The sequence below is a fragment of the Lethenteron reissneri genome, chromosome 10 (genome assembly GCF_015708825.2).
Source record: "Lethenteron reissneri isolate LAM-NWPU_2019-01 chromosome 10, ASM1570882v1, whole genome shotgun sequence".
NCBI lineage: Eukaryota > Metazoa > Chordata > Hyperoartia > Petromyzontiformes > Petromyzontidae > Lethenteron > Lethenteron reissneri.
Window position 1 is genome coordinate 13,999,628 of NC_083788.1, and position 22,960 is coordinate 14,022,587.

The 22,960-nt window shown below is 52.4% G+C and overlaps 1 protein-coding gene across 1 annotated transcript in view; it reads left to right on the forward strand.

Moving 5' to 3' along the window:
- Positions 1-22,960, forward strand: part of CA10 (carbonic anhydrase 10) — a 173,727-nt gene that overhangs the window by 139,805 nt on the left and 10,962 nt on the right. The window contains exons 5-8 of the mRNA XM_061549546.1: positions 12,013-12,198; positions 14,674-14,769; positions 15,636-15,708; positions 19,229-19,383. Coding sequence (XP_061405530.1) covers positions 12,013-12,198; positions 14,674-14,769; positions 15,636-15,708; positions 19,229-19,383 — 510 coding nt within the window. The remainder of the gene's footprint in view (positions 1-12,012; positions 12,199-14,673; positions 14,770-15,635; positions 15,709-19,228; positions 19,384-22,960) is intronic.

Genomic DNA, 22,960 nt, shown 5'->3' on the forward strand with positions numbered 1-22,960 from the left:
CTACTACTGATTCCAGTTACACCGATACAATTGGTGACGAATATACGAACCAATCCTAGGCCTCCTGCGTTGGCTCAGCCTTAAAAGAGAACCTGGTGCAATGTGTAAGCATCGCCACTTGAGAGACAAAGGCGGCCGGGCGTGCTGCTGGCCACCCACACTCTCGTGTGCAGTTCGAGCCCCAACAGTCTGTTCAGGCTATGCGTGGTATCTTTGTCTTCTTGGTATGAGTGTGGCTGGTTGATTTCGCGTGTGTTTGCCGGGGCGTGTGTGTGAGAGAGGGATGCCTCGCGCTGCTGAGCTGCCTGCTTCAGAAAAAAATCCTTGGCCAATTCATGCGGACGGACTAAAATATTTGAATAAATATGTAGGTTACAGAATTGAGTCTTGCTTATATGTATATAATTTTACCCAGAATGCTCAACAACAACAACGCATAATGAGTTTGTATATAACATTGTTTTTTGTGCTGAACAGGGTCCTGTCAATCAGAGTAATGATACTAATAATAATGTTTGGTTTTACAGCGCATCGTTCGTGTCAATTGCATTTCACAATTGCCAAGGGACCACACACAAGGGACAGGCAGCCAGGCAACGAGCCGGCACCAACATTTGCCCCATGCTCTGCAGTCCTCTTTACATTAAGATGTTTTCAGCCAATTAATTAGTTCATAATCGAATCACGTGCTACTGCCAATACGATCTGGCAAGCCAGCAGCATTTGTTTAAGTCGAGAACAACAACATACATTGTGAAAACCTGGTAATTTAAATTTATTTGTCATTGAAATAAGAAAATTATCTACACGGGCAATATCAAGAAGGCCACTGTAACGAAAAACATTGTGAAATAGCCGATGTTAATCCCTTCATATTCAAATGTGAATCTGAACAGAGAGAGGGCGTGACGGATGTTTGGCGACGGGTGCCGGTGTGGCGATAGGCGAAATGAAAATAATTAGTTTGTAAACAGAAAGAAATGTCAGACGAAGCGCGGTTCTGTCGGTGATGGAGGAACTTAGCAGAAACTGTGCACACAACCTTTATGAGAATAATGGGCAAACGTTCCCTGCCTGCGATGAGCAATGAATCTATCCCGCGTGGGAGTAATATCGCCTCCACAGCGAAGCACCGCCCATTCATTCTCAGGCTGTTGACGAGACGAAATGATGCAGGCTCCTTCCCCGCTATGCGAGTAACGAATGCATACGAGAACCTCGTGGGGTTTTTTTAAAAACTTATGTATTGATTGGGTTTTCGTTTTCATCTGTTGTTTTATTCTACGTACACGTGTGTACACGTGCAGGCGTAGAGGTGGCTGGGTAGCTCAGGAAGTGGGAGAAGGAGCAGTATGAGCACAGCTGAGAAGCCTGGTTTTCTAATCCAGGTGTCGCCGACCCAACTGTGGTTAGATCAGTTTTTCACTCGTGTCAAGTTTATGGTACCCAGCCAAATGACTGCACAAAAACCGTGTTTGGGCTTTCATTTAAATTGGCAAATATTACAGGGAGTGAGAATTACAAAGGTTGACTATACTGCCCCGTGCGATGAACATCCCCGTAGCAGGGCGCATGGGGAAGTGGTCACTGGAAGGTATCTGGGAAGTCATTCCGGCATATCACCTTCTGCAGCCCGTTGTCAAATACATGGGGAGATCAACCCATTGATTGGCTATAATCCATCTTGAATATATCGAGGATCACAGAGCTTGGGCAGTCGTTATTGCCGACTCAGCGCGTGGTGGCTGCCGCTGCTGCCTTCCGTCTCGTGTCCGTGGTTCCTCCTCGTCGTGATCATGGCGCCCCTGAGTCGTCCCCCTCTCTACGAGAGCGAGGAGCGGACACTGCGTCGGCGGCGTCGGCGCATTACAACTTGACACTTTATACTTCTTCTGCTCTGCGAGGGATCTGAATGGACACGTCGTCCCGTGCTAGGATGCCACAATTTAAACGCAGTTGGGGGGGGGGGGGGACAAAAATCGAAATGCGATTTCCATCTCGGCAATGGAGGCGGGACACGTGGGCCACGTGGGCCACGAGCAGCACCGTCGCCGGCGGTGGTGGCACGGGGAGCGCGGCCACCCTGGGTCCAGGGCAAACGCTGCTGTGTGAAGTCACTCCTCGTGCGGGTCGTGGCGAACGTGTTCGGTTTGGGCGATCTTGCTTGTTATTTTATCGAATTGAAAAACAAATTTTATTATTATTGAAACAACAAAAAAATCCCAGCAGAAAAAGGCCTCGGATGATATTCCGAGACTTTCAGGAGGACGTTGCTTCGTGTGCTTGAACCATTTGCCTGCGTGTCGTGGCGCAAAGCAATGCCCAACGTTGATTGCCTCGCGGTGTTTGGGCGCGCGTCCATTCAGAATGAGACTCTTTGTGGAGAGCGCAGGAATCTATTAACGCGGCGTGTGCCGGGGAATTCATTGCATCGCTTTTACCTTGAGCCGTTCTCAGGCGCAAGACCGAGGCTGAGGACGAGGCCGGCGATAAAACAAGTTAAGCCAATAACGTGTGGACGCCTCCATTCCATCCCACAAACGATACCACAAGAGCGATTCAACATTCCGTGAATTTCTGCCAAAGCCGTAGAATGCTCAAATATTGCATGTCGACGGAAATGTGCCGCAAATTACGGTTAAAATGGCACGTTTCTTTTTATTATTACAATAATAAAAGAGAAATGATACCGTGTCATCGTAAGCTTCTTTAAGCCAGGAGCCTTTGTTTTCTTAATGCAAACACCGCAGAGAAGTGTCGCCTTGCAGAGACTGCGAGCGCGCTCCGAGCCCTCGCTGCTGCTGCTGCTGCTGCACCAGCGCCGGAGTGAGCGACGGCGTCACGCAAACCGCCACACAAACCGTCAAACAAACCGTCACACAAACCGTCACGTAAACCGTCACGTAAACCGTCACGTAAACCGTCACGCAAACCGTCACACAAACCGTCACGTAAACCGTCACGTAAACCGTCACACAAACCGTCACGCAAACCGTCACACAAACCGTCACGTAAACCGTCACACAAACCGTCACGTAAACCGTCACACAAACCGTCACATAAACCGTCACGTAAACCGTCACACAAACCGTCACATAAACCGTCACACAAACCGTCACATAAACCGTCACGCAAACCGTCACGCGAACCGCCCTTTAAGGGATTCTCGCGCAAGTATCCGCAGTGAGGATCCCTTAAAGGGCGGTTCGCGTGACGCCCTCGGGATGTACGGTCCGCACGCGGTGATTTGAACGTCGATTTGAAATGTTTGGGTGCTGATTTAGCGCGTTCCGTTTTTAAGTTAAGTCTAGCAAGCAGGCTGTCACGCGATATATGTACATCTTGATATTTATATTGATATATTGAAATCATAGTTTGATGTTTTCGATCGCTTAGAATGCGGTTCATCTCCCACCCCCTTCAGCAACCCCCCACTGACTAGCGTGGTGAAGTATGGCAAATAAACCTGTTACCGAATCAGGAGTCCCTCATCCAGCAGTGGATTGACATTAAGCCGTAAATTATCATAATTATTTTTATTGCATGCACTGTGTTTAAAAATTATGCAAACGAACGTAGGTACACATCTGTTTTGAAACTGCCTACATTACGGTTTAATATTTATATAAAATATATGCATGAAGCAAATTAGTAATATAATAACAGCCATCATGACATTGAAGAAACATATCATTTTAAACAATATAATTACCTTTTATTTCCCCTTCAGCACAGTAACGCAATGTTAGTATATCACTGGTTCATAATGAGCAATACGGGGATTAAAATTGTTCCGTCACGGTGTGCCCCATTAGATATTGCTCACGGACAGATGTGTGACCTGACGAACTACGGCAGGCTTCGTGCCGTCTGCTCCTTTCTCCGAGTTTTATTGCATCGGGATTCCGCGGTGGGTTTTTGTGTTTTGTCATTTTCTTCATCCATCAGGAATGGGATGGACATGTGGCAGGAATCTCTGCGCCATTTGACGGACGTGGACTTGAAATTTGAAGATCGTGGGGACAGGCGGCTCAGCGGTAGAGGCTCGCAATCAAATGGTTATGAGTTAGTATCCTGGCTTGGGGCTTTGGCTCAGCCCATCGTCCCTCCGTGGTCAATAAAAGAGGTACCGCTTTGTGGGTAAGCTAACGGTGGTCAATCCTGTAGAGCCATAGGCTCGGGGCTGTAAGCCGGAGATAATCGCCACCATGATATCGGTCGTGTAGCGAGCAGAGTAAGACCAAGAACAAGCTTGTATTGCCTTGTGTGGTGTTTTTTTCTAAGAGGGCGCATTGCCACAGAGATGGTTGTTTCTTTTTTCTGGTGTTCACTGCAACGATTCATCCCCACCGTAGGCTTATCTGGAACTTTCAGTGCATTGCTCTCTTGCAGCAACACGATCGCATGCCTGTCACACCAAATTAGGGCACAGTATATGGGTTCCAGCATTCTTTGTTATTGGCTCATAGGACTTTCGTCCTTATGGGACGTGACCTTAACCAGAGGTAACACGGGAGAGAAAAGAGGGGACAGAGCGAATGTGAGAGATGGAGAACAATTTTTTATTGGTCCGACGCTGACAAAATTGGTGCAGTATTATGTTGAATTTCAGGGTTGCAGCTAAGGTCTTGCGCATCGCGTTACGATTCAGGGCGCTGCCCTGGTGGAGGCGGCGTTCTCCTCTCCCCGGCGCAGGCGCGCTGTGTGTGTGTGTGCTTGTGTGTGTGCTTGTGTGTGTGCTTGTGTGTGTGTGTGTGCTTGTGTGTGTGTGCTTGTGTGTGTGTGCTTGTGTGTGTGTGCTTGTGTGTGTGTGTGCTTGTGTGTGTGTGCTTGTGTGTGCTTGTGTGTGTGTGCTTGTGTGTGTGTGCTTGTGTGTGTGTGCTTGTGTGTGTGTGCTTGTGTGTGTGTGTTTGTGTGTGTGTGCTTGTGTGTGTGCTTGTGTGTGTGTGCTTGTGTGTGTGTGCTTGTGTGTGTGTGCTTGTGTGTGTGTGCTTGTGTGTGTGTGCTTGTGTGTGTGTGTGCTTGTGTGTGTGCTTGTGTGTGTGTGCTTGTGTGTGTGTGCTTGTGTGTGTGTGCGTGTGTTTATTTGTGTGTGTCTGTGCATTTTTTGTTTGTGTGTGCGTGTGTGCGCGTTTGTGTGTATGTTTGTGTGCGTGTGTATGTGTGCATGTGTTTGTGTGTATGTGGTGAGCGGTAATGCAGTGATCAGCACGCTGCGCTATGAACCGGCGACCCCACTTAGATTCCCGCTCACGGCCAACACCAGTGATGATTATCTGAACCGGTCCTCGGCCTCCCCTAGGTCGACTCAGCCTCAAAATGAATCCTAGTGCGTTGTGTAAACATCGCCACTGGGGAGACAAAGGCGGTTAGGCATGGTGCTGGCAACCCATCCCTCGTGTGCTGTACCGTCCTTCATAGGTGCTCGCTAACAGCGCTTGCCCAAACAGTCTGTTAAGGCTATACGGGGGATCTTGTGTGTGTGTGTATATTTGCGTGCGTGTGTTGGTGCCTGTGTGTGTGTGTATATTTGCGTGCGTGTGTTGGTGCCTGTGTGTGTGTGTGTATTTGCGTGCGTGTGTTGGTGCCTGTGTGTGTGTGTGTGTATATTTGCGTGCGTGTGTTGGTGCCTGTGTGTGTGTGTGTATATTTGCGTGCGTGTGTTGGTGCCTGTGTGTGTGTGTGTGTTGGTGCCTGTGTGTGTGTGTGTGCGTGTGTTGGTGCCTGTGTGTGTGTGTGTGCGTGTGTTGGTGCCTGTGTGTGTGTGTGTGCGTGTGTTGGTCCGTGTGTGTGTGTGTATATTTGCGTGCGTGTGTTGGTGCCTGTGTGTGTGTGTGTGTGCCTGTGTGTGTGCGTGTGTTGGTGCCTGTGTGTGTGTGTTGGTGCCTGTGTGTGTGTGTTGGTGCCTGTGTGTGTGTGTGTGTTGGTGCCTGTGTGTGTGTGTGCGGGGTTTTCCGTGGGATCTGTGTTTTGGCCACGTGGAGACGGAGTTTGAATGGCTTGCCTCTGAAGTCGCATACCTTACAGAGATAATAATGGCAGTCATTAAAAACTGTTGCTTTCATTTACACACTGCCACATCGAGACACTCCTTAATTGGCAAAAAGATGCGAGTAGGAACGTGGAAATGTTTTAGTGAATTAAATCAACTGGCCAACCGGTGACTGGACATTGGACGTTCTTACAAACACGCTGATATCCTTTATGAATGCATTCATCATCTTTTTTTTGCCTTTGTAAGTTCAAATTGTGCAGGGTTAGCACTTGACACAACTCTGTAGCACGGCAGAAGACTTCAACAAAGATTCCCGTGCACTCGGCGGGTTTCAAAGGGAAGCGGAGCTCATATAAACATCTCGTTCTGGCGCGGCGCGCGATGCAAACACGCACTGCTCTTTCATTTGTCTTCACGTATTTCATCAGCAGAGATATCGGGATATTCAAAGCCAGTTGATGCTCTGCCGAGAGTCGATTAACACGCGGGTTGTTTTGTTGTTGTTTTGCATATATATTAAAACAAAATGATAATACAATGCAACCTTTCCTTTCTGAAACATCAAAATGCTGAGACTCGATGGAGAAGCGTGCCAAGTGTTGGGTTTTATTCCTGAAAATTCGCGCGCAATAATTGGGCAGTTTAATCGACGATATCGACTGCCCCCTTGGCTACGCGTACAACAATACAGTGTGTGGGTTTTAATTAACAGCCGTAGAGGATGGGTATCATTTTTAATGGACACTAAAATTCAAGGGAGATTACGTTTTTTTTTTCGGGCATGCAGACTGAATTAAGTAAAGGTCTGCCAGAAGAAGCTGTTCAATTGTCTAGGCTTATAATAATAATAATACAAACTCATTGGCCTGTGGCTACATCTACAGCACGAAATGTATGCTGCATCTATTTGATTATATGCGTGTCTATTACCTTCAATCAACGGCGAAGTTCATCATCTGTAGGCACTGCCACTTACTCTTTAGACCCCACCCCTTCCTGATTACCCCCCCCCCCCCCACATATTCCTATTGTGGCTCCACGCCTCTCACTTTTGGAGCCACCCCATCTTATTTAGACCGCGTCTCCCTCTGTTTGGGTAGTGGTGGGAAGAGGGGGAGGAACGTCAAATGTTCGAGATGAATTGCAACAGAGAAGGGAACGGGAAAGGGAAGAGAGAAGAAAAAAGAATGGGAAATGAGAGGAGACGGATGGAGAATGAATGGAGAAACGGGAGCAAGAGGTCAGGAGGGGAGGGGGAGAGGGAGGAGGAGGAGGCCACATCAGCACCTCGACGCTGCTGCCGCTGCTGCTCCACGGAGTAGCAGCGGCATCTGTCCTCACACTGGGCGGCGGGAAGGCGGGAGGGGCTCTCAGTGGGGGTGGCCACACACCAGCCACGTGATTTACGGGCGGCTCGAGCTGGTCTCGAGATACGGATGGATGTTGATGCATCGCGTCGTCATGCCGGCCACCGGTCGTCGGGGTTTTATTGGCCGCACTAATCTCCGGTGCGGGTCGCTCGCTCGCTGCTTCGGTGGCGTTTCTCGCCGTGCGCGTTTCTGAAAGGGCGTGAAAAACGGAGAGAAAACGACGCTGGAAATGTATCGACAGGCATTCTTTTCTTTCATTGCTTTATATTTCATTCTCTATTGCATTGTCTGCAGTATGATGGAGTGTAGCCTTTTTAATGTGAACATTTACAAATACTCCACCGTACTCTGTATGTAAATGTGCAACCCTCCATTTGTGTGCGTGACACTGCCCTGCTTTATTACTGTGTGAGTGGTGCAACGTTCAGGGTTTTCTAGGCTGCGTTCAATTATGCGATTCTTGAAATAACGTTGTATTATTATTACTGTTTCCAGCCCTTTGTCAACACTGGTGGATGAAGGCCTCCGCCCCTTGCTGTGTTGTTGGTCACGACCGTTGCTTAACCATACTTCACCACCCTAGTCGGTGTGGGCTGGTTCAGATATCAGTCGTCACTGATGTTAGCCATGCCTGGGAATGTGCTATTAAAAAGGACCATCGCCGAAACGTCGCCTATGACTTTAAAATTGTATTTTAAGGCCGCACGGTGTTATTGACAAATGCGTTGAGTTTTCCTTTTTGTTACCACAATATCAGTCGCGTGTTGCAGAAGACTGCTGTTGCTGATAGAATGGCCATGCTGGGGCACATCTCTTTGCAATTTGCTGTCTGCAAGCCTCCTCCCCTTCCGAAGAGGCCCATGAGTTCCGCTCGATGAAGCACGCTATCGAATGTTTTAGCTGCGCAGTTAGCTTGAATTAAGTCCGTGTTTGCCGTGTAAACGCGGGCGCTCGTGTTGACACGAGGCGCGTGCGTTTAACTCGTTCACTGGCGGCCTCCGTCTTGTGGACACGCGGATTTTACGAGGCGCTCTGTGTGTCGTGGATCTCTGTCCGCGTCTGGCAACAAAGTGTACAGTTTCTCATTCCGCGATTAAAACGTGCGGCTTGACCTAGTGACCTACGAGGGATCGCCGGGATCAGGCGCCGAGCCTGGCCAGCGCCCGGAAACGTACAAAATTCCTCTCCCATTTCCGAGTGGAGTGGAATCTTCCAGTCTCTAAATCGTGTATACAAAGGTGAAGCTGCAATTTCCTGCTCACGCCACTACAGGTGGAAGGTTCTTCACTGGAGGGAGCTCTATAGAGCCCCTCTAGAAGAGGGTATTTGGCCTACTCTTCCACGCTGTCCATACGTCCCAGACGAGGTGGAAGCACCCATACTTTACTCCACCACGTGCGACCTGCCGCTCGCCAACTACGGCACCCGCACCACGAACACCGATGGGTCCACACAGGCGCTAGATTGAATACACTTGCCCTGTGTGTCACCACCGTTCCGGGAGATGCAATCTACTGGGCATCTGTGAAAAAGAGCTTTCTGGCTCATCGGATTCCTCCAGTATAAATATTGGGAGTCTGGAATCGAACCAGCGACCTCTGGATCGCGAGGACTGATCACTGCCCCAAGGCAGCATTTCTGCCCACACTCCGCTGCCCACACTCCGCTGCCCACGCTACGCTGCCCACGTTACGCTGCCCACGCTACGCTGTCCACGCTACGCTGCCCACGCTACGCTGCCCACGCTACGCTGCCCACGCTACGCTGCCTACGCTCCGCTGCCCACGCTACGCTGCCCACGCTACGCTGCCCACGCTACGCTGCCTACGCTCCGCTGCCCACGCTACGCTGCCCACGCTACGCTGTCCACACTATTCTGCCCACACTATTTTGACCATGGGGAGGGAGTTTCGCGACATCTCTGCTAGATCGCCGGTTCGTGCGGCCACCCCCGACCGGCTGTGCGTACGTTCGTTGAACTTCTCTCGCACCGTGCATAGCCAGCCGTGTTAATCGGAGGTGCGGGGCTGAAAAGAAAAACGCTCAGTCATGGAAATCGCCCAACATCCCAACGCAGCTGGTCTCTCCTGAAAACGAGTCTTCAGAATCAAAGTATTTATTTATACTGGAGGAAGCCGATGGGGATGTCTAGTAGAGTCTCAGTAGTGTTGAGACTCGGCGAGTCGTTCCCGGGTACGTGGCGCTCTGCTCAGGGCGCGAGGAAGGCGGAGGAGTGGACTTGGGCACGCAGGAGCGAGGTGCCACGTGAATGCACGCGCGCGGTCTGCAAAAGAGCAGCCCTCCCTCCCCCCTTCCCTGCGAGGGAATCGCAGTAAACTCTGTCGAACATTGGCAGAGCGCCGGACGTGGGAGTGATTAAGGGAAACGCTTAACGCGCACCGATTGAGGCGCAGGGTAAAAACCTCGCCGCTCTCCTTAACGAGAAGTGGTGCCTCGTGTTCCCTCAACAATTAAGCGCAGCAAAGCAATTCCAGATGTTTATCCTCTGCGCGCGTGTATGTGTTTGTGTTTACATTATAGCCTTTAAATTGGCTTGTAAAACTTGAGTAGCGCTTTGCCTTTAAATGAATGCGCGCGCGCACTCCGAGAATCCTCGCTCGTGAGCCGCCGGGCAGGCAGCACGCGCCGCTGGCAAACGTCGCGGGCATTCAAATTGGCAGCGGTCTGCTGGAGTCTGCCGGCAAACAGCCACGGCGCTCGGTGCCAGCCTCATTGCGTTTCCTTCACCGGCAACGTCGATCTTGCGCGGGCGGGGTTATCGCGTTTAACCGGTGGCGAGAACTCGGGAAAGATTTCACCTCCGGTTAAATGCACGGATGCTCTCTCCACCCTCCTCCCCCTGTTCTGCGTGGGTTTCATCCGTGTTCATCCCACAGCGAACACAAACAACAACAACGCGGCGTGAACCGGCGTTGGCCAAACATCCCAATGACGAATAATTACCTGCGAAACACTCGATGAGGATCGCACAAAGCAACCTGCACAGCGATACAACTTGGCAGGAGCCTCCTGGAGAATAGAGTCCCGCTGATGAATACCTGGGTAAATAAGAAGAATCATAATAACAGCAACAACAGCAACAGGAATCGTCATCTTTCTCCTCTGCACGGCCACGAGTGTTCGCTGCTCGCCATTTGTCTGCCACTGCACAGGGAAGAGAGAAGCTCGGAGCTGCAGAGCGCGTGGCCACAACACCAGCCGCTCCTTAGCATGGCCTACTTATTATAGTTGTTGTTGTTCAAATCAACTCAGCAAAACCATTGTCATCCGAAGTAGTCTGTTCGGGGGGATATGAGAAGCTTGAACACAAAACAACGGCAAGCTGCTACGCGCCAGGCTGTTGGCTTCCCAAGTAACAACAGCGCCCAACAGAATGTAGCGCACCTGGAGAGCAACGATTTCCTGCGAGAAGCAGCGGCGCTCAAGCAATGCGCGCAACAGGCCACGAAAGGGAAACACGCGTCTCGCCTCAAAGCCAAGTCGCTTGTGCGCCAGTGTCCTGGGCAATGAGCTGCATGTGCCTCTGCACTTGCCATGATTGGCGGTGTTCCATTATACGCTACTATTGCTCGCTGCTGCACGCTGCTGCTGCACATTGCTGCACGCTGCAATCGCATGAGTCATGTTTGTCTGCAAGAACCGTGTTCGCTGTCGAGAGGGATGCGCGCGTGGGTCGACGCTCACTCGCTCGCTCAATTTCTCGCCCGCCCCGAGCAAGCAGAGCACGCGGGGGCATCCATGATGATGCTCGCGCGCAGAAACGAGCGCGAAAGAGCCCCAGAAGGCCCTCCCTTATCCCTGCCTGCGTAGGCATCGGTGGGTGGAAGATAAAACGCTGTGCGGACGACCTCCAGTGTGGCCGGGGCAGAGCGCTGTGTGCACCTGGTTCGTGTCGCCCGTCTCTCGGCGGTGGATTCGGCGGCGGTAAATGTCAAGGGGCAATTGTATTCTCCGTTTGTTTTTTTGTGTGTAAATAAAGTAGCGCATTGCCGTGCGCTACTTTCCCTTGCGCCGCGTGCGTTCACTTGGTGCGCCACATCATTAACAGCAATAATGAGCGCGTTGCAACAACAACACATTCCAGCGCGTCATATTGTTTAGCACAAAGTGCACTGTGAGAGGCGCGTCCGTGGGCCCGCCATGCCAAGCAAAGCTTCAAGCGTCGCGGTGCAATTTATTCTTGATTCCTGGATCTAGAAATGTTTTTTCAAGGGTGCTTTCGCGTCATTCTGCTCGTAATCGAGATGCAAACGTCACACGTGGCTGGGCGGTGAAAGAAACCCTCTGGAGGGCCGGAGCAACTTCGAGAAGATCCTTCCCGTTCGTAGGGAATGCCTAGGGAACCGCGAATAATTAATCAACGCATTATTAATACATTAAAATTACATTCACACGTCATTAACACCCAACAGATTAAATTAACACTAAATAACTTGAAAGCAACTGAATATTTACAAGGTAATATGTATATACACTCTGGGTGTTGCTACCTTGGAGTGGCACGGGGGGGTGGCACGGGGGGGGGGGGGTGGCACGGGGGGGTGGGACACGTGCCGGGTCGCCTGGAACGCCGCTCGGCGGTCGTCGACCCAGCCGGCGTCCTCGTGTGTCGGCGTGCGCGTGCAGATCAGCGGCACCATGTACAACACGGGCAAGTACATCTCGCTCCGCCTGGACAAGGAGCACCTGGTGAACGTGTCGGGCGGTCCCATGACCTACAACCACCGCCTGGAGGAGGTCCGCATCCACTTCGGCAGCGAGGACAGACAGGGCTCGGAGCACCTCCTCAACGGGCAGGCGTTCCCCGGAGAGGTGCGGCCATCGGGAACGGACACGCCTCGCGCGTCTCACTCTCGTCCGTGGCGTGTTGTGTTGTTGTAGGAGTGCACGCGCCGTACGTTGAACTTCTTTCGCGCCGTACGTAGCCAACCGTGCTAATCGGAGGTGCGGTGGTTAGCGAGTCGATGGCGTGACGGCGGCCATTCGTGACTGCACAGGTGTGAGGTTTGCGCTTAATCCACCTCCCGGAACCGACAACATCGGAGTTACTGTCAAGGGACGATCGTCGTTCTCTCTGGCAGTGCCAGCGAGAACGTGCTACCCCTTGGTGCGGATAGGAGGCCGCTTGAATGGATTCGAGAAGCCAGTTCCGTGTTATCTCCTTATCTCACGACGACGATGATGATGATGATGATGATGACGCCGATAGCACAATCAGCATAGCATGGGCGGGGGGGGGGGGCAGACAACAAAAAATCTTGCGATCATTAAAAGGCGCGTTAGCAACGTACATCATGCACTATAAATGCAAATGCATACGCGATGATGCTCTCGTGTGAATGTCAGCAATTAGGCTGCGTCGCACCTGCAATTTACCGCACAATCTGACGCCCCGTGTTGACAGCTGCTCGTGTCTCACATCGCCTCGCCGTTAAAGGACTGCACATCCTCGACAAACGCCTAAACGGATGAATCCATTTGCCGCCCGCCTGCCTTGCGTTTGACGGAACGTGTCTCATCCACGATTTCCCCACAGCCATTATCAGCAGTGGCCATTCCTCTGACCTTTAACTATTGCTGTTCATTCCATTTTACCCGCGTAGTTGTCTTTTTTAATTACTCTAAATGGTCTCCCAGGGGGTTATTTATGCATAATTTAGTCAGCTCGTAGCCATAAACCCGATGTTGTTTATGTAATAAAAGCGTTACGTCAAAAAAATTGCGGGAGGATCATGATATCGTTTTCAATCGTCCGTTCGTGTTCACGTGGAATGGCCAAATTGAGGAGCGGCGTCCCCGTAACGCGACCGAGGCATCGCCGCCGCCGCCGCCGTGGCCCGGCGATCGCTCCGCGCCGCTGTGCGCGCACGTCGAGGCCTCGGGAAATTACCGCCGCAATTAAGGAGGACGTGAATTCACCCCGCAATTGTGCGACAATCACAATTAGAGCCTTTGGCGACACCAATCGCAATATTCATGGCATGTTCGCAATAACACAAATTAACGCGTCTGCACGACCTTGACCCGCCGTTGCCCTCCGGACTTCCAGGTGCGACTTTCCGCATTTTACACCTCAACCGCCCCAACCTCCTCCTCCTCCTCCTCCGTATTTCAAGTCACCACTTTGTGGCCTATCAACCCAACTACATACATAATCATGAATCGGCTGAAACACTGAACTGCGTGTATAGATATCCCCCCGTCTCCCGCTACATCAAGCCCGTGCTAATGCTACTCTTATGATAACTTTACTGTATTTTAATTAAGTGTCAGTCATGCAAATTTCATGTCAAAATGCTGCGGTAGGATTTGTAACGAGCACGCTTGTCGCGCATGGATGCGTGCGAAACCACAGACGAGCGGCAAGGCAGACAGACAGACAGACAGAAGCGGCGCTCCCAACAATTGCCCAAGCTCTGTGGTTCTATATGTTGGGGTTATCTCGCCGTTCTCCCATGATGCACCACAGTACGTTGCGATGCATCGATCGTTGCCCATTCTTTCACTCGTTATGCGTGCGTCGATGGGCTTCCGAGCGGTGCACGTGGCGTGTAGCGGGCTCGAGTGAAAATCCCCTTGCGACTCAGATAAGCCGGGCGGCTTGTTTGGGTCGTTTGACTGCGCCGGTTGGTGTGGTTTGGTGCAGGTGGAGAGCCATAGACGCTGGAAGCGTAGTATAGTATAACTATGGATTCTGCTGCAACGCAGCACCGCCCGTACGCCACACGGCGGTCGCCCATCCAAACCCTCTCCAGGCTCAACCCCGGCTCGGCTTCTGTGACGTGACGAGATTTGGCGATTTCGGCACAGGACGCAATTCTCGCGAGGGTTGATCACGTGCAATTTGTGAAAATGAGATCCAAATGTGACCCTTTATAGACGAACGTGGCACGGAGGCCAGGAGTATACACATGAGATGGTGGGGGAAGGGGTGTGTGGGGGGGGGTGAAGACAATGCAAACGAGACCGGACAAAAGAGTGGGTTTCTTGATTGAAAATGACCCCCCCCCCTGCCCCACAAAATTCCCGTAACTGGCGTGGGGGGGGGGAGTTGGGTGCCAGCATGCGAGCCGCTCTCGTGAGTCTCGGCCATCGAAGAGGGACGGGGACGATTGCGGGCAACGAGACGAGACCACCGCTCGCGTCACTCACCCCCAGCGTCCCGCAGCCAAGCAAGGGCTGACATTTACCGAGGACCTTTTATAGATCCGTGGCGTTGTTGTTGTCGTCGTCGTTGTTGTTGTTGTTGTTGATGCCTCCCGCACGTCACGTCTCATTACTCGGCAGGTTCAGCTCATCCATTACAACCACGAGTTGTATCCCAACGCGTCGGAGGCTGCGCGGAACCCCAACGGACTGGTCGCCGTCTCCATATTCATCAAGGTTGGTTGGGTGCCCGTGGCCTTGCGGGGCTGCCCGCGTCACGTGGCCCACCGCGGGGTTGGATGTCGATGCCGCGCGTCCGCGGGTCGCCGGCTGCACTTCGATCGGCGTTGTTCGCCCCCGAAGGCCGGAGGTCGTTTTACAATCACCAGCACCACGCTTCTTAACCCAGCAAAGCCTCGCAAAGTCTCAAGACGCTTTCCGTTTTATCAGGAGGGTCCTGCCAAGTTTCCGCAGTCGGCGGGGGCGGGGGGGCGATGTCCCCCCGCGTGCGTAGTCCCAACCGAGTCATTTGCGGGTCGTGTTTATGCAACACTGGGGGGTGTTGGTGGCCAATGCCGGCAGTCACGCACCTGGCGCGGGAGGGGGGGGCTCACCACACAGCTGGGCGGCGTGGTGACGTCACCGACGCCCCCCTCCTTGAGTTGGGGTTGTATATAAATATATAATTAGGGAGAGAGGGGGGCTTACCGTCTGCGCATTTTTCTCTACAAGTAAATGGTCAACTTCGAGCCCCAGACAGAATAGATTTACTCCGGTTGAGACAGATGCAACAACGGTTTCTTTAGTTTAATGTCATTATATTACCCGTGCGTGTTACGCCTCTAGTGGGTGCGGGGGTCAAATACGACAGGCACAAGTCAACAAACATTAATTCTTACCCATGATATTCAATGATTGTATCGCGAGCTCAAGAATCAATATTAATTGTGACACCCAACTAGCCGTGTCAATAACCCCACTGACACTTGGAAGGTGCCGTGAACAATGATGACACGTGCTGTCTTTAGTCGCCGCTTATTGGCCGCGCCCGTGCGAGCGAGTGTGCTTGTGAGATGCAGTCGTATTGTCTGTTTCTGTTGCAGGTGTCAGAATCTCCAAATCAGTTTCTGGATAAACTCCTGAACCGAGACACTATCACGAGGATCACGTACAAGAGTAAGCCGATCGCACACGCACGACCCCGCGTCCACTCATCCCCCGCTTGACGACATAATTCGCCGGTGCGGTACAGCGTCCCAGCGTCGCGTGTCTGACCGTCACGGATCCGCCAATTCACCGCCCCGCCCGCCTAGCGCAGGCGGGCGGGGCGGCAGAGCGAGCGGCCCGCAATCAAGTAGGTTGCGAGTTCACATCCTGGTCGAGGGGGGGGTTGACTCATCCTATCGACCGGCTGGCGCCGATAGCATGCGTAGCGCTTTGTAGGAATGTGGATTTCCCACGGCTGGCTCTGGGCTGTCTTCGCCGCTCATGTGAGCAGCAGGAGATGGCTGTGACGATTGTGAGCGTGGGGGTGGCTGTTATAGGAGGATCACCAGCAGCTACCTTGAGCTACAGCTTTGCTGTAGCTCATCACGGTGGATGGGCCACCGAGGAGATGGAGGTGAATAATTCAGAGGGCTCGCGTTAAATATGGATTGAGAAACGCACGGGGAAGGTCGCAGACAGAAGCTTGCTTTTCTCTCGGTGTGATACAGTCATTGCAGCTGAAGGCTATGAAAAATTCTGTTGAGTTTAATGTATGTTGCAATTTGTTTTTTATGTTCCGGAAAATTACTAAATACACAAATTTACAATTAGTCTTTCTAAACAAGGTTGAGGCTCTCTCTGCACTTTGTGAATATTAGCAAAATTACGTCCAAGCATAAGCGTATGTGTATCTCATTTTGTGTAACGGTTGCATTCATCATGCATGATGAACTAAAGAGGCGCGTGAGAGCGGCTGGGTGCTTTTGTAAAACTGACGTTGATCAAGAAAAGCAACGGAGCATCTGCCTTGATCAGGACACGCAGCCCCGGACGAGGAATATGGTTCAGAACCACAGACGTCGGCGACGGATAAAAACTGAATAAAACGCTGGCGAGTCGACGACGTGAGTGTGGAGAGATGCACGCTGGGAATTCCACCCAGGAACGGAGGGGAGGGGCGCACGGATCGGGGAACAATGCGAGCAAGCGAGGGGTCGCCCGCTGAATGTTGGGAACGGCGAAGGGGTTGGCTCGGAAACGGCTCAACGGCGAACGCGGCGGATAGCCGAGATTGGCGACGGAGGTGGTGACAGGAACGGAACGACCGCCACAGAGACGGAGCGAGCGATGGGCTCGCGCGCACGAGCGACATTGACTGTGGCATCGGTGGCGGTCCGGGGCTGACGATGTTGTTGCTGCAGGGGAAGGGCACAGTGAGTGCCGCTTACAATCCACCGTACATGCGGCCCCGCTTGCAAGAGTTGTTCTCTCCCAGCCAGTTCCCAATCATCTCGCCTCTTTGCCTCGTGGTCCGCTAACTCCCGCCGCGCTGGTGATTCGTGAGGCACGCGTGCCGTCCGCAGTGAGTTGCTGCGCTCGTGGCCACAGGATCTGCAAGCCGCGAGGCGCAATCCAAGTCGGTGCCTCGAATTCTGTCAACGCCCACGGTCGAGAACAAAGCCAAATGTTTGCATGGCTTCTCAAGATGCCTTGTTGACAATTTGCAAAATGATTTGCCAGGTGGCGAGCGCAGATGGGCGACTCCACACACGCCGTCACCCTGTCTCTCTGCCGCCCCTCTCAGAAGAAAGTTCCAAAAATATGTACAGTAGATCATTTCCGTGAAAAGAATTGACTGTTAAAATATGGTTAAGCCTTGGGGGGTTTTGTGGCGTTATTTCATTATTATTTACTAACCCCTGAGAAGAGGAGCAGTTTTAATTAAAACGATGCTCGTGCAAGTGCGGGGAGGGCGAGCGGAGCCAGTGCGTGGCCGCTCGCAGCAACCCGCGCAGTTGCCGAGACGTTGTGAGGAGTTGTTTGCCTTCAGGGGCATTTCTGGCACTCTGGGTAATTTCTTAACTTAAAGCTTTCGTGACCGCAGGCATTCATATTCTTTGGGTCTTTCGGTAAAGTCACGTAGATAGGTTCAAAGAAAACAAATAAATAAATAAACTACGACGTTTTGATCGCAACACAAGCGGTTCGCTTCCAAAGGCAAACTTTATAAGGGTTTGAAATGGGCGTAACCCAAATGTCAGCAGCCAATGTTAATGCAATTCAGTTACTGGAGGATCATCGTGTGTGCTGCTGTGTGTACGTGCTGCCGAGGGTGCGTGTGTGCTGCTGTGTGTGCGTGTGTGCTACTGGGGGGGCGTGGGTGCTACTGGGGGTGCGTGTGTACTGCTGTGTGTGCGTGTGTACTGCTGGGTGGTTCGTGTGTGCTGCTGGGGTGCGTGTGTTCTGCTGGGTGTGCGTGTGTGCTGCTGTGTGTGCGTGTGTGCTACTGGGGGCGCGTGTGTGCTACTGGGGGTGCGTGTGTGCTACTGGAGGTGCGTGTGTGCTGCTGGGTGGTGCGTGTGTGCTACTGGGGGTGCGTATGTGCTGCTGGGGGGTGCGTGTGTGCTACTGGGGGTGCGTGTGTGCTACTGGAGGTGCGCGTGTGCTGCTGGGGGTGCGTGTGTGCTGCTGGGGGTGCGTGTGTGCTACTGGGGGTGCGTGTGTGCTGCTGGGGGTGCGTGTGTGCTGCTAGGGGTGCATGTGTGCTGCTGGGGGTGCGTGTGTGCTGCTGGGGGTGCGTGTGTGCTACTGGGGGTGCGTGTGTGCTACTGGGGGTGCGTATGTGCTGCTGGGGGTGCGTGTGTGTTACTGGGGGTGCATGTGTGCTGCTGGGGGTGCGTGTGTGCTGCTGGGGGTGCGTGTGTGCTACTGGGGGTGCGTGTGTGCTGCTGGGGGTGCGTGTGTGCTGCTGGGGGTGCGTGTGTGTTACTGGGGGTGCGTATGTGCTGCTGGGGGTGCGTGTGTGCTGCTGGGGGTGCGTGTGTGCTGCTGGGGGTGCATGTGTGCTGCTGGGGGTGCGTGTGTTGCAATGAACCGAGTCTCCTGCGGTGCCGCTTAACTCTTGACGGAGTTCTCGTTTCGCGCTGTCAAAGTGAACAATCGGTGACGCTGCACGCTCCGATCCACCACCTCGACGTTCATCCTCGCAGCAGTTTTGATGGACGTTGCAAACTTTCAGCGGAGAGTGTAATTGGAGCTTTAATCCGTTTTAAAAACGGAATTGTGTGGGCCATCACAAACAATTGCAACTGTGATCTAAAACGATTACGTATGTATGTGTATATGTTGAAGTTTGTCATGCCGTACGTTGTGAAAGGGAGCATTCCGTTTGTGGCAAAGTTCAGTCGGCGTGCGTGCCGGTGTTTGAGCGCAGAGGAGGACGCGCGAAGTCGCCTTGGGTCAACACCACTTTGCTCCACGCGCACTGTTTGCGTGTTGTACAAAGTTTGACGCAGTCTCGGTGGGCATTTATTTTATTTAAAAAAGAAAATGTACAAGCAGAAGGCTGCGCTAATTTGCATGCGGAGACGGGTGGCGTGATAATTGAACGCAAGAACACCGCTCGTGCTTTGCCACTTAATGTGAATGTTTTTGAAAACGCAACTTTTTGTTGACGCGTTGAGAGTTGATTGACCTGTGGGTGGTGCAGACGACGCGTACCTGCTGCGCGAGCTCTCGGTGGAGGACGTCTACCCCGAGACGCAGAGCTACATCACGTACGACGGCTCACTCACCACGCCGCCGTGCCACGAGACCGTCACCTGGATCATCATGAACAAGCCCACGTACATCACCCGCGTGCAGGTGCGTGCCGCTACGGCCCCTCCCATCGCGCGCCCGTACATCGTCGTTGCCTTGCCGATGAAGGTGCGTGGGGCCTGTGTAGGGGCGCGTTCCGTAGGGGCGAGTGCTGTAGGGGCGTGATGCTGCCAGTAATGCCAATTACGTCACTGAGCTCCGGCCATTACCGTCCATCCAGCGTCACGCATGGAAGCAGAGGTGGAACTTGATGTCCCCCCCCCCCCCCCAATTATTTTCTTACGTGTTGAGTTGAGTAATCGGACCGATCACCAGAAGAATAATCCGATTACTTTAATGAAACTGATCATTCGCGTTATTGTGGAGAATGACGCGAGCCACGTGGTGACAGCCACGGGAGGGCGTCACGTGGCACGAGGTGAGGGTCACGTGGCACGAGGTGAGGGTCACGTGGCACGAGGCGAGGGTCACGTGGCACGAGGCGAGGGTCACGTGGCACGAGGCGAGGGTCACGTGGCACGAGGCGAGGGTCACGTGGCACAAGGCGGGCGTCACGTGGCACGAGGCGAGGGCACTGCTGCGTGACAGCACCTGCCCAGGCGCAGGTTGCCACTTCCACTCCATGCCTCTGCTTATTCGTGCTGCATCCACATCAGAAAACATCGAATCATGACAATAATAATACATAAGTTGTATCCCTTTCTCAATCCACTGCTGCATGAATGCCTTCCAAAGCAGTGTTGGTCATGGGGGTACATTTATCAAACTACACCACCCTAGTCAGTGCAGGAAGTGCACGAACCACTGCACCACCGCTGCACACAATTCAATAAATATGCACCTCAAATACTTTACACTGCGTGATTATTATTTTGAAAGAAGGTTATACACACGCCTAATTGAATACATGGCAGTAATCCTTTGCTCATCATTTGCTAAACAGCAACAACAACTGCACTCTTCGCTGTGACGCGAGGGTGGCCACCAGGTCCCGTGGTGATGGGCAGCGCGGAGGCGTGCGGGCGGGCACACGCGGCAAGCACGCGGCCGCCTGGCCCTGGGGCCCACGAGACCCGGCCAAGCTGCAAGACGATCGTTAGAATTATTATTATTATTTATATTTGTTTTCTTTCCCCAATTCCCCCAAGCGGGTTACCGGACGCCTGCGTGACGACGCTCGCGCAGGCGCGACGAGGGCGGTGTGGCGGAGGAATTGTCCTGGAATATCAAAGCAGGAAAGCATGGAAAGGGAGGAGGAAGCAAGACAAACATGAGAGAGAGAGAGAGAGACCGCAGAGGTTCGTCGCTCGGCGAGACGCCACGGAGAAATGCAACGGGATACGCATCGACAAATGGACGTGCGAAAATGGAATTGTAAACAAAGCGAGTGAGGTTGCCAAGAAGACGTCGACTTTGATTGCAGTGACATCAATTTCAGCCTACGAGGGCTACCGGGCGGTTGGCGTGGTGGCTAGCGCCGCACTACGAACCCGGGGACCCGAGTTCGATTCCTGGCCAAGGCTAACATCGATGGTGTCTCAGTCGGTCCCGTGCCAGTGCTGCACAAACCCGCGCTGATGGGCGTGGTGAAGCATGGCCAAACAACACCCCCAACAAGCGACACAGCAGTGGGTTGACAAAAGGCTGTGAATTTATTTCATTATAATTCCAAATGTTGTCTCTGGGGCAGTTTTGCCAGGACAGATTTCTAGGCAGATGGCACGAGGTGCGTGCATCTCGGACGGGCGCCCATGCCGCTGCCTGCACGGCTCGGCATGGGCGGACCGCCTGCCGATCATATTCCCTCACCTTGCCTCACCCTTATTAGCTGAACAAGTTAAGCTCGCCAGAGAGGTCAGAGCAGCGTTGCTCACAGCTCCCCCAGCCCAGCTTTACGAGCTGCTCTGACACTTTGTGGTGAAGAGCTCCTGCAATGTGCAGCGTACGTAGCCAACCGTGTACCATCTGAATATATATAGACATACATAGTGCAATCAATTCACTAGTCTTAGCCTAACCCGTGCTCTAGCCATTGCTCTACGGTCCATAATGGCCACTCTTGTGCATTTGGGCAAAATGTTTACCACTCGAGTATGTAAGACGTGGCATGCAAGACTTGGATCGCTTTTTCATCCATTGGCTCCACAGGCATGGGAATGTGGACAGGTTGACAGCCATTGAGCAAGAATGACGAGCAGCAGCAGATGCATCGAGTGCCAGCAAGCGCCTGAGAAGGCGCGGGTGCGTGTGAGTTGTGCATCGCTTCGTGCTGTGCGACCGCGCATAGCGTGGGGAGCGGTAGCGTGGCGGTTAGCGCAGCGCACTGAGAACCCAGCCACTCGAGTTCGAATCCTGCCCGTGGCCAACATCGGTGACGGATATCGTCACCTGGTCCTTGGCCCTCCCCGAGATCCCGGCATGACAGCGCTGCTGTCATGCCGGGCATTTGTAGGCGCTCGCTGACAGAACTCGTCCAAACGGCCTGTCGAAAGATGATAAAGTCGGGCGGTGTGGGGGTCTTTGTGTGCACGAAGACTGAACTCTGGGGCAATAAACATCGCCACGGGCTTTTGCAAAAGATGTTCCGCACGCGCCACCGCCGTCGAGCGAGTGGCGTTCGAGGTGCATTTCTACTGAAGCAGCGGCTTCAGATTCCAGTGCACGCACAGTCGTCCCTCGTGCTCAGAAGCCTCAGACGCGGGGCCCCGCCCACACTGAACGTCGTCGAAAGGCCTCAACCTGCACTCTGCAAGGCCGAGTGCAGGTTGAGTGCCATTCACGCTCAGGCCTGGGCACGCTTCATTGGTAAGCCTGGATATTGCCCGCTATGTGTTCTACACACACACGTAAAACAATTCCTGAGCTTATGATGAAACACCCGAAGATTGGTTGCCACTCTAATTTACTTCCCAATTAGTTTTTTTTTTTATCAGCGGGAGTCTATTCTCAACAGATGTCTGATGCTCTGCAGTCGCTTTAACTGTGCTCTGCGTACGCGAATATTCTGTTGTAAAATGCGTCATGAATTATGTATGGGGTTTTTTCTGGCCGCGGAAGCCCCGTTTGTTTATCGTTAATTTGTTGACAGAGTTCGGTTGCATCTCATTAAATAGCATAATTTACAGATTTTATATTTTTTTCATGCCAGCGCTGATTTTTGAATTAACAATTCAAAATGTTTTTCATTAATATTATTATTTTTCTTCGCCGAATGCATACTCACCACAAACCAAAGCCTAAAACTCTTCAGTAGTTGGAAAGAGACTTCCAAGAACAAAACATGTATCGAAACCTTTTAAAACCGATCATATAAATATTCACTAAAATAGCCAACATATTGCTCACAAGAGCTCCGGAGTTGAGAGGAAACGCAGCTTCATACGTTTGTTAAAGCATTCTTGATTGCTGTGTGATCAATCGCCACTTTGAGTCACTCCCAGACGGGAAAGCTCCTCCATGGATCTGGCGTTGAGCGAGAACATTCAAGAGAAAAGTTGGTTTTCAATATCACTCCGCTGTCAAACAAACAAGCCCCTGGGCGCTCGACACGGCTTCAGCAGTTGCATCTTGGGTTATTAAGAATTTCTTTTGTCGTCCAAAAGACTCTTCCTCCAGTGCTAAT